The sequence below is a fragment of the Halichoerus grypus genome, chromosome 12 (assembly GCF_964656455.1).
Source record: "Halichoerus grypus chromosome 12, mHalGry1.hap1.1, whole genome shotgun sequence".
Lineage (NCBI taxonomy): Eukaryota > Metazoa > Chordata > Mammalia > Carnivora > Phocidae > Halichoerus > Halichoerus grypus.
Window position 1 is genome coordinate 22,540,844 of NC_135723.1, and position 12,231 is coordinate 22,553,074.

At 41.1% G+C, this 12,231-nt stretch overlaps 1 protein-coding gene across 1 annotated transcript in view; it reads left to right on the forward strand.

Annotated features, from left to right (window-relative positions):
* CCDC146 (coiled-coil domain containing 146) overlaps positions 1–12,231 on the forward strand; it is a 129,845-nt gene that overhangs the window by 77,800 nt on the left and 39,814 nt on the right. The window contains exons 4-7 of the mRNA XM_078060057.1: positions 2,394–2,603; positions 7,878–7,935; positions 9,754–9,930; positions 11,821–11,894. Coding sequence (XP_077916183.1) covers positions 2,394–2,603; positions 7,878–7,935; positions 9,754–9,930; positions 11,821–11,894 — 519 coding nt within the window. The remainder of the gene's footprint in view (positions 1–2,393; positions 2,604–7,877; positions 7,936–9,753; positions 9,931–11,820; positions 11,895–12,231) is intronic.

Genomic DNA, 12,231 nt, shown 5'->3' on the forward strand with positions numbered 1-12,231 from the left:
ACTCCTTACTATTCCCCATCTTCCTTCTTCATTTCCCCATAACCTCCTGCATCATAACCTTGCATGACGTCTTCACCAAAAGCCAAGGAGAGACAGCAGTGGATAGAAACTCCATCCCGCCATTCCCATCCATCCTCTCCCCCAATCTTCAAACATTAGCCGTACTTCTTTTCCTGCCCAGAGTCAATTTGGCTACTTTGAGGATGGGAGCATGAGGGAAGAGTGAAGCACCAGGAGAGCAGAGCTGCCTCCCTATGCACCCTTCACTTTCACTGCACTGCCTGCTCACTCAGCTCCATCCAAGTTCCTAACAACCATCCAGCTCTGGTTCCTCCTCCTCTTCCTCAATGCCAGCCTCGAGCCAACGCCTCATCCCCATCCCTCAAGGAGACTCCATTTCCCACAACTGGCCCTGACTGCCAGGGTGTACACAGAGTTCTCAAGACTCAGGAACTTGGAGGATTTAGATGGGAAGTCTGGGGTAAGCTTTTTCAACATACTTCACACTGCTTAAATGGGAGGGGGGTGGGAATCCATGCAGTTCTCAGGGCATCCCTCCAAGTCCCTTTGCAGATACAAGGAATACTGCAACATTTCTCACCCTCCAGATAGCTCTGATCTAGAGCTCAGCAAAGCTTTGTGGGGTGCTGATTTGGCTTCCTCCTTCCCTGGCCCACAGTTCAGTTCCCTGGGCCCCAGTGACGGACAACAATGTAGGACCAAGGCTATGGTGTTCTTTCTTCCTACTTCCAGGTTGTGTTGCAAAACCCTCACTTCCCTTCTGCTATCCACATTTTACCTCCTCTTGACCCTTTAGTTCCCTCTCTTGTCATTCGGAACACCCACCACCCTCTCCCACTCCCCCTGCCTGGTGGGTGAGAATGGCATGAAGACACGCTCTCCACTCTTGCTGCTGAGGTTTTAGCATGGCAGATACAGTCTGGAAATGCTGAACTGAAACCGAATGAGCTTTGCGTTGGAACCACATTATAGACGCTGTTAAATTCTCTTCTGCTGACTCTGTATTTCAAATCCATGTGGGTAAATTAGCATTTGTGTTCTGGCGAGAACCCTAGCCACCTTGTCCACTCTCTTTCTGGGGGAGATCAGGCACTGGCCCAGGCCAACGCTTCACAATTCCGCAGCTGAAAACTCATATTAAGATCAGGCAACTTTAGATTTACAAAGTGTATTAAAATGCAAGGAAACTGAATTGTAAGAAAGAACTCCAGCTTTCATTAATAGAAATTATATGTGTTATCACTGTAGCTGCTATTGCTATTTGGGACCTAACATAGTGCCTGGAACATATTATGTCCCAGGAAATGTTTCACTGGATGTTATTGAGCAAATGACATATTAACACCAGAGGAAATGGGTGGAGCAGGTAACTTCAGTTGAGACAGCCTTGATCGAGTCATTGGGCATCTCTGCAAATGAGGAGACCCCTGAAGATTTCCCCTGGTGAGGAAACTTGGCGGGGCGTGCACCAAAGAGGAGTCCTGGCTTTAAAACAGGAAATGGCACCAGTCTTGCTTCCATATAGGAGAGTAGCTACTGTGAGGCAGCTGGGTTTCTGAGAATGATGAATCAAGTCTGCTGATGAGGCTACAGCTGACGGCAGCTTGCAGCACAGGTAGGTGAGTTTTAGAAGATTTCACCAAGTCCAGTTTCAGTGTCCATTCAAGTCTGCTTCTTGCCAGATACTTAACCTTTTTCCCAGACAGGGACAAGACCTACATAGGGAATCCGTCTCAACTGTGACATTCAAGTCCAGTTCTAGCCAGACATTGAAGATAGGATCAGAAATCTATAAGGTAGTTTAGGTCCATAATTCTATAGGAGAATTTTTCTTCCTAGTTTCCTAGTAAAAGTGTCATTAGAAAACTTTGTTGTTTCTTAGTTCACTAAGGAGGAAAAGATTTTCCTACAGTCAGCTCAGGAGAATTCAGGAATTAGAGAAAGCCAGCATTGCTGGGGCAGTTGAAGGGAGGACCCACTCTTCTCCTTATTATCAACCCCCTACCCCCTCAGTCCGGGAAGTCATGATTATTCTTCAAAGTCAAGTACAAATACCACATTCCCATCCAACTCAATGCTCCTGTTTCTCCCACCATCTTGAGCTAGACACTAGTGGTAGTAATTGTCACCTGGTATTCCAGCTACCTATTCTATCCGTTCCCCTTGCGAGATTGTGAGCTCCATTCACCTCTAGTACCTGGTACAACACTTGGCACAAAAATATCAGTGTATTGAACTGAACCCAGTAATGGAAGGAACCGGGAGCAGTGTGGACATGTTCCCTCCTCTCCTTGCTAGACCCCCCATGTGAGCTACTTCGGGTGTTAAAAGTACACCCTTCTCATTATTTGAATCTGTTTCATGGAACCCAGCACACAAGAGTCCGAGGTCCAACTGCTAGAGGATGCCAAACGTTTCACCGAGCAAATACAACAGCAGCAGTTTCACCTGCAGCAAGCTGATAATTTTCCTGAGGCATTCACCACCGAGGTCTCTAAAATGCGAGAACAACTTCTCAAGTACCAAAACGAATATAACGCAGTGAAGGAAAGAGAGTTCCACAATCAGTACAGATTAAATAGGTAAGTGCACACGTCTCTCAAACACACTGAAGAGAGAGTTGAGCAAAGCGCTTTCCACATAAACAAAATCAGAAAAATTAGACTCAATTCGGAAGGAATTTTAGGCACAATGAGTGTGAGATGGCAACGTTAAGGTGACTACAAGCCTAGCTCTTTCCTTGGTTTCCTAGAATGGGCCATTCCCGAACAAGAAGGTTACCCAACTTCTAGAAAAAACCTCAGGTGACAGGGAGACGCCCTCAGGAGGAGATCCCTGCTGTTGTTTTCTGTGTGTCAGGAAAGCCATAAGCATTGGAAGCTATAGCCAAAGAACACACTGCAGAGAACAAGGGCCTGGCACATGCTCTCACCCTCTCTGGCCCTGATGGTGGCCCCATGTCCCTTCAGCAGTGCCAGACCACGTGGCTGCATGGCAGGAGCCCCACAGGCGCTTTGCAGACCAACCTCTGTGAGCTGAGGGTCACATCTGGCTCCCTCTATTTTCTAATATAGCAACACGAGCCACATAGTCAACCTTATTCTCCTAAACTATTCCTAGGATCAAGAAAGGAAGTAATATCCTTTTGGAAGACACAATTACTCATCCAGATCTGGAGGATGTCATTCAGTGAACTGAAGTAGAAATGTACTGCTAGAAGGCAAAGGTTCTTTCCAAAATCTCTAACGTTCCTCCTGCAGAGGAGCAAGTCAGTGGAAGAGCAAGTCAGTTTGTTCAGCAAACCACACTCTTTAGATTGAATTTCAAAATGATTACCATCCAAATTCTGTGCTCTGGTGTGCTGGGTGTGCTGGGTGTGCTGGGTACTCTGCCTGGATACTGAAGAGAAAGCCAAATAATCATCACTCCTGGCATTTGTTACCTTTTAAGGTGGCAGAACTTTCTCTGGGTGTTTTTTTTTAAGAGTGGGTAGACTTCCGACAGAGCGAATATAATTCATTCCTGCTGAGAGATAAGCAAATGATTTGAGTGACTTTCTGAGGACTCTGTGAGCCCTCGGTTTTGAATCCTCTTGTTGGGGCCTGTCTTTTCAACTGGGGGATGAAGAAGGCTAGCTTACTCAGGAGAATTATATTCAGGGCAAAAAAAAAATCTGAGTCCTTTTTTGTCTTTCAATCTAAACTTGTTTCAGGCTCACAGTGAGATCTATAAAAAGAAAGCCTAGCTATTTCTGTGCTCTGTAAGCACTCTTTCAGTTGAGAAAATAATGAAATTAAAACAATTGGTGGTTGTTCATTATTATTGAAAATATGAATGCTTGACATTTCCATGAAAGGGTAAGAGGAACGTAAGTCAGTTGATATTTAAATTGTTTAAAATTTCCAAGTGTTCCTGCCAAGGAAAAAAAACCCAGCAACAACCACAACCCTTGCCTTTTAGGTATAGACAGGCAAATTGTTCACTGAGTTACTTGGGATAGGGAGGGTACCGTGCATAGTGACCTACAGTGAACAAAAACATTCAGGACGCACATTTGCAGAAATGTTTAGTGTGTATTGTTTTTGGATTTGTAACACATAATATTCTAGCTTGAGCAGACTCCCTCGCAGTTTCAAATATTACTAGCTCAAGAATTAACAAACTTAGTTTCATAAAAATAATGGTGATTCCAAAAGGAATACCAGGAAAGAATTATAGGCTATATTTCATTGGTTCTAATATATTTTATATTACATGATACAGAAACAAATTCACTCAATACTCCCTCCCCAGGAAGAAAGATATTTCCATTCCCACCTAAAAATAAAGAAACTAAGCCAGTGAGAGAAAACCATTCATCCGAATATACAGATAATATTTTTCAGGTCAGCACAACAAACTCATTTTATTCAGGATCTAAATAATAGAAGCCCTAATAACTAGCACCCTTCCACCCCATTATCTTTAGGAACTTCTGAGTCATTGGCAACTACAAAGAATAATATATTGTTCAAATGCTCTAGAGAAAAAAATTTTACTCTGTAATTTGGTTGATTTTCTCATGTTGTCACACAATATAAACTCTTTAATAAATGCGAATGGTGAGTATAATTACGTGGTCGGTTAATAATTAAATCTGTCACCATAGTTTTGGTTTTGAGATTAATATTGATCTCTTGAATATGCAGTTTAGGAAAGAATATATAACCTTAAGTAAGTTAAATAAATATTACAAATAAATAATGAAATAAATACTATTGAGAACTTGTTTTTGAAACAAAGTAGAAGTCATTATCTTTCTAAAAACATTCTCTGAAAAGATTTTCCAATACTCTTTTCAGCCTTTTCCCTGCCTTCCCTTGGTTACCTTTCGGGGCTTCTCTGCTTTCTAATTCCTCAGATCTGGACAGCAAATAAATTGTGTCTCTCATGCTAAATGTGATGCATTCTGACAGGTCTCAGCCCTGGTCATTTGTCACTGTCTGTCATGAGTGGGGACGTGGAGACTGGGGACACTCATGCTGCACGTGTGCAGGACTATCCTGGGATCCTGCCCGTAGTGACTCTTTATTCTTCCTAGCTGATTCCCACCATCCCTGTGCTGTCATCCAGGGCTCAGTAGCTGTTCTCCATTCTTTGTCCAGTAGTAATAGCAAAGTTGGAACCAAGAAACAAACAGATCTGGCAAGAAAGGAACAGAGGGAGTATTTTAGTAATGCATCTGGAATTCCAGAATGTTAGCTATGACCGAGGGGCATCCAGGTCATCAGGATTAGTAAGGAAATACTCACAGCTGGAACAGATTTTACTTTCTAAACGCTTTTTTAAAAACCTTTCCTGCTCTCCCCGTGGAAACCGAGAACAGAATGAGCTTAGAACAGGTTTTGCAGGGTGTAGTCTTCATAACTGAAAAAGGAGCACCTGAGAAACTTGTTTAAAAGGCAGATCCAACCCTAAAACTAATGACTCCCAATTTCTGTCCAAGCCTCCCACCCCAGGCAACGTGTGAATGTTTTACAAGCTCCCTCTGTGATTCTGAGACATGTCAAACTTTAACAACTGTCGGCCCCAAAAGTGGTTCTCAGCCCTGACTACACATTAGAATCACCTGAATCTTCCCTCAGTGACCGTCTACGCTTCAGCACCTCCTGATGGGAGCGCACAGCCTCCCACAGCAGCCCATTCCGGCTTTGGACCGCGTGACCCTTAAGATGTTTATTGCTGGTACTGGTTCAAAAACCTACCTCTTGCGATTTCCACCCACTCAGGCTGTTTCTACTATGGGTGGTGGGAGATGCCTCTTGCACATGACAACATACAGGACTTCTGTATTGTCTCTTCACCCACAAGTCCTTAAAACCAAAACCCTTTGATGACATGGTTTCAGTTAGGACTCTCTTGCTGCAGAAAAGAAATGAATCCCTGGAGGAATTTTGACCCTGAAGCACCCCTTAGCCAGGAAAGTAGGAAGTGTCAGGCAAATTTAAACTTTAATGTCAATTTAAAAGGTTAGGAGTTAATATATATCAAGAGGCACAAAAGTGGTTTTCCTTTATTTCAGTAATGCCATGCAAAAAGGAGACTCTAAAAGGAGAAAAAAAAAGAATGCATAAGGATATTTACTACATTACTTTTTAAAAGTGAAAAACTGAAAGCAATCTAAATTCTTTTTTTTAAAGATTTTTATTTATTTATTTGACAGAGAGATCTAAATTCTAAAAAAATAATGGAATATTTAAAATAATAATGTATTCCAGAGGCTGGCAGCTTGGTATTGAGTCAGAGCTAGGTTTCTAGGTTTGAATGTCAGTTCAGCCTTGACTGTGTGACTTTGGAAAACGTGCTCAGCTCCTGTTTCTTCATTTGCACAATGAAGAAAACGATACCTACTTGATAAGTTCTGAAGTTTAGAAATGATGCATGTAAATTACCTGATATAGGGACAGTGAAAGATAGATGATATTTAGGATTATTTTATTATGTGACATCCACCCACTAGGGAACTTTGAAACTATTAAATTGTTAATTATGAAGTCTGAAGACATTTTTAATTGGGAAGATATTTTTAACTACATGTTGGATAAAAATGGATTCAATCATATGTACACATTTTGTATATTATTATTAAAAGATACAAGAAAAGTAACAATGATCAGCTGTGTGTGATGGGGATGGGATTATGAATGATATATTTCTCTATAAATAGGAAAATATGCGTCCTTTAAAGGAAAAAAATCAGTTTTTCTTAATAAAAAACGCATGATAGAAATGTAACTAGTTTAAAATGTCCTAAAGAATTAGCCATCTTATGTTTGCTTAAAGAAAAGATCATCTTAATACTTATTTAAAGTAAAAGCTGTGAGTCTTACCTTGTGGGAAAGCTTCATGTCACCATTTTTCCAACTCGGACATTAAGGCGGCCTTTACAATACAACCAGAATACGGCAGCACACTACCACCCCCTCGTGGCAGCCTGGGTGAGGCGTAGGATCAATAGGTTGGAAGTAGACTATCGTCATTTTGTCTGCAAGCTCTAAATGCAAAGGCATACGTATTCAAAACTCTGAAAGTTCAACTTCAGCTTGTGGCCCAGACAGATGACTTATATTAAATTCCATGTGGCACATACTTCTTACACTAACCTTAGTTTACATTATTGCAAATAAAAATTCATAAAAAGGAAACCTGGTGTGCATGCACCTTTAGCTCCACGTTCCCAGACCTACTGGCTAGCGAGATCTCCTTATTTGATGGAGCCAATGGAAGGCACTGCAGTAATCCAGGCAGGCACTGGTTCATTGCAAATAGTATAAAAAAAGAAAAGGCCCAGGGGCGCCTGGGTGGCTCAGATGGCTGAGCGTCTGCCTTCGGCTCAGGTCATGATCCCAGGGTCCTGGGATCAAGTCCCGCATCAGGCTCCCTGCTGTGTGGGGAGCCTGCTTCTCCCTCTGCCTCTCTTTCTCTCTCTCTCTCTCTCTCTGACTCTCATGAATAAATAAATAAAACATTTTAAAAAATAAATAAACAAGGTCTTTATTTAAAAAAAAAAAAAAAAAAGAAAAGGCCCAGAGCCTGCCTGGAAGGGGTCAGAATCTAGGGAGGAGGTCGTGCTACCAAGTAGCTATAATGTGATGAGATAACTGTTCTAACGCGTGAGTGTACAGAGTGTTGTGGGAGGACTGCGGAGGAAGCACCTAACTGGGAGTCATGGAAGCCATCACAAAGAATGGCCACCAGGTTACCTGGCAAACAAACATGGGAGGCACATTCTAAGAGAAAGCAGAAAGTTATTACTGCAGAAATGGCTTACTCTTTTGTACATTGTCAAACTTGTTGGTTTTTTTGTTTTTTTACAGCTTAACAGAAGAAAAAACCCTCATAATAAAGGAATTTGAGAAGATACCTAAGCCAGGAGTAAGTCTTAGATGGTCTACAGTTTGTTAAATACAACTGGATTCAAACATCCCTTTTGATAAATATTAATGTTTATCACAACAACCATACCCTGAGACATTTGAAAGATCCAAGAGTCTTAAGTTGGATAATGCTGAAAGGAATAACTTCTGGAATACACACAGTGATGCCTATTACAGGCTTAGCTATTTGGCATCTAGTTTAGGTTGTGTTTAGTTGGACACTATCTGCTTTGTTTTTAGGAAAAAAAAAAAGGATCTGTGGTTGGCACGTAAAAACTATTTTTGCATAGTTGTTACCCTCAGGGCTTCCTGAACATCTCAAGCTTACTATGAGAAATTTTCAGAAGGAGATGTATCACTAACTATTCCTGCATCACAAAGTGCCCAGAACTAAGTGGCTTAAAGCAGCCAACATGTCTTTTTTTTTTTTTTTTTTCCTCACAGTTTTGAGTTCTTCTGGTCTGAGCCGGTTCATTTGGGGCTGGATGGTCTAGGATGGCTTCATTCGTGTGTCGGCCAGTTGGCAGCCTAGTTGGTCTAAGATCACATGTCACCAGTTAGTCATATAATGGTGGGTTTCCAGCCTCAAGAAAGAGACAGACAGCCTCAAGTAATGGCAAACCCCAACACACAAGACTTTTCAAGCCTCTGCTTTTGGAATATTTCATTGGTCCAAGCAAGTCACACGGCTAAGTCTAAACTCAAGGGGTAGAGAAACAGGCTCTACCTTGTAATGAGAAGAATGACAAATACCCACAGTAACAGGAGGAAGATGAGTCCATTTTTCATGATCTATCACACAAAGTAAATAGAAATGTCATTACACTTTGCCCTGTTGTCCTCTTCTGAACAGTTATATTTCAAAAGTGTGTTGTTGGTGTTTTAACTCCAAGGCACAAAAACCTGTTTAGCATAGAGTAAAATACTACTTGTTACATGTGTGTGTTTGTATATGTAATATAATATAATATATCTACATATCTATATATCTATATAATATATATAAGATATACACTATAAGTACACCTAACTCTCATGTACCACACAGATTTTATGGGAAAAAGCACTTTGAATTTTAGTTCCAGATCATAGGCTCACCAATTTAACCCTTTCCCAGCAGCAGTGGGGGAGGGAGAGATGCAGAAAGCCCAGAGCAAGCTAAATGGATCCATTCACTCAGTCACTGATAATGTGGAGATTTTCTGAGTGTAAGCCTTCTCTCCTATGAGCCACACAGTCCCCAAATAATCAGTCAAGGGAACAAAGATGTGTTATGAGTCTGGGGTGGAGGGTCTTTGGGGAGAATATGAATGAGTTAGAGAAGTAATACCAATAAGAAAGTGGGGGATTAAGGAGCACAAAGGGTTGGGTTTTCCAAATATGAACTCCCTAGTCTTTAATTCTCACGTGCGACTCAGGTTAACCATAAGCCCAATAGTCAAAGATTATTTGCATCTGATGTCAAATCACAAAGCTACTAGAAAATAGGCTGGAAATTTTCACTCACGTTTTTTGGGTATGAAATAAAAATTAACTCAAAAAGGACACATTTAAAATACAGGATAGAAAGGAAGACTAGTAAAAAAAATACAAGTATGAATCTTATGTAAAATGTTTAATACATGTCATACTACGGTGATGCCTTTATCGAAGATGTCAGAAATCATTATTGTATTTAACTTTGTAAGAAATCATTCGTGAAGCTCAAAACAAATATAATAAAAACAGTGAGTAAAATTATTTTTAATGTGATTTTTGGGCAGACAGATATTTGCTCAGGCTCTATATAACCTGATAATTTTCATGACTTTTAAAGGAAATGGAGAAGAAGATGAGACTATTGAGAGAAAGCACTGAGGAATTACGTAAGGAAATAATGCAGAAGAAACTGGAAATCAAAAATTTACGGGAAGATTTGACATCTAAGCAAAAGCAATTACTAAAGGAGCAGAAGGAACTAGAAGAACTGTTGGAATATCAGGTCAACCTAAAGGTGTGCTACTTACAATTCATAAATGCTTAAGCACTGTGCCCACGTGGACGTAAAGATGCATCGTTATCAAGACTAACCGTGCAGGTTTGACAAAGAGGGGTAGCATCAAACAAACTGAAGTGTTCAGTGTTGTGACTGATCCAATCAAACTACACCGGGCTCTGGGAATTCACAGAAGACTTGAGAGTGTTTGGTAGTCCCTCCCTAATGTGGAACCCTTGACCCAGGGAAAAGACCTCTCTAGACCTCACCAAGCATTTTCAGCATTAGCATTGAATGTCACAAACACAATCACTTCTTTGAAGAGCAACCAGATGTCCTAACCTCTTAATTATATTTGTATAACTTTATCCTTGTCTGTTTGATTCCACTCTACTTCCTTCTCCCCATGAAAGTGATGAAGACTTTGCTTATGCATTTATGTTTTAGGAGATAATTAAAATTCATTTTACTTTGAAATATATATATATATATATATCTCAAAAATGATTTAAATAACCTAGAGTTATTTTAAAAACAACAACATCTGAGACTCATTGGCTTAAAGGACAATTATGATTCACTTTAACCTCTTTTTCCTTAAGGGTCTTAGAGCAGTCAAACAAGACAGACCCAGCTGCTACCTGGAATGGAGGACCTGAGCAGAGACAGATTTACGAGGAGCCCAACAAGGCTAAAGCTTCAGGCCCCTCACTTCCATGAACCTCTTCCAAGGCCCTGTGCCTATTTAGCATTTGTAATTTTTTATTCTTTTTCTTAAAGAGGCCCCCCAACAAATCCTAAGAGTCTTAGCCTTACAAAACTTGGATCTGCCCCAGGACTGAGCAAGATCCCAGGGAGAAATGCGCTACACTGCCATGATGTGTACAACCTTCATGCATGTGTGTTACCCCAGGCACCGAAGTCCAGTGTGATCCCAGGCAGAAAGGGCCGTTCCAGAACCCCTGCCATGTTCATAAGCTGCTTGAGGCTAAAACTAAACCTTCTCTGAGTCCACAGAGCATAGTGGAAAGTGGTACTAGACAAAGTTAGCTTCTGATCTTGGCCTTACCACTTCCTAGTTGTGTGACTTTGGGAACATTATTTAAATTCTCTCTACATGAGTCTTAGGCAGGGTTCCCTAGAAGCAGAGCTTCTAATATTCAGACAAGTATTCGTGGAGGGAGGGCACTAAGAAGAATCTGATAGGAGAGGGAGGGAAGTAGCACAGAGTTGGGAAGGAGCTGGGCCAAAATGTGTTTTCAGGAGAACTCTAGTCTCAACCTGATCCCATGCGGAACTCTAGTCCATGAATGCCACCCAGAGGCAAAGGGGATGGGCTGTCCATTAGTCATTGGTCACAGAGGGCTGCCCTCTTCCCTTTACTCCCGATAAAGACAGCTCTTCTCAGCCAGTGGTGAGTAGAAGAGAGGAGAGGAGAATAAGCATGGGCTGTTAGCAGCCAACCCCTGAGGATGGGCATACAGCCATAAAGGGAACAAACAGCATTTGTTACACTCAGCTACCTCCTTTTTTTTTTTTTTAAGATTTTATTTATTTTGAGAGAGAGAGAGAGCATGAGCGAGGGTGAGGGGCAAAGGGAGAAGCAGACTCCCTGATGCAGGGCTTGATCCCAGGACCCCGAGATCATGACCTAAGCTGAAGGCAGACGCTTAACTGACTGAGCCACCCAGGTGCCCCAGCTACCTCCTCTTTAAACTGGTAACAACCTTAACTATCTTATAAGGTCCCTGTGAGTATTAAGTGAAATAATTAAAGCACCCTGCACAGTACAGGACAGATAGCAGGAATTCTGTACATTGTAGTCCTCTCCTCTCTATTTAATTTTCTTGTCTTAACTACTTCTGGTCTAAGACTACATAATTTAACATGGTTCCATTTCTTTACTAGGATGAAGTGGTCCACCATCAAACTGTTCCTGTACAAATTGGAAAAGAGATAGAAAAAACAACACGCAAAAAAATGTATGATTTAATATTATTTTTAGGCTCTCCCAACCCGCTCCCCCCCCAAGTTATGTGTGCATGCTAAAACAAGAATATTATCCATTGAACACATCAAATTACTATCATAACCTTCAAAATATCTGCATTTGGCCCTGTCTAGGTTGTGTATATCAAGTTCATTAGAAGAAAGTAATGCAGTATATTACTATCACTCATAACAGTTATGTCTTAATTTGGGGACAATATTCTCTTTCCAATTTATAAATTGAATCTGTGTGGAGAACTCCAACAGATTTTAACAGAGCTATGCAAGAGATTAATTATTTGAACTAGGCTAAATTTCATGGTCTAGAAG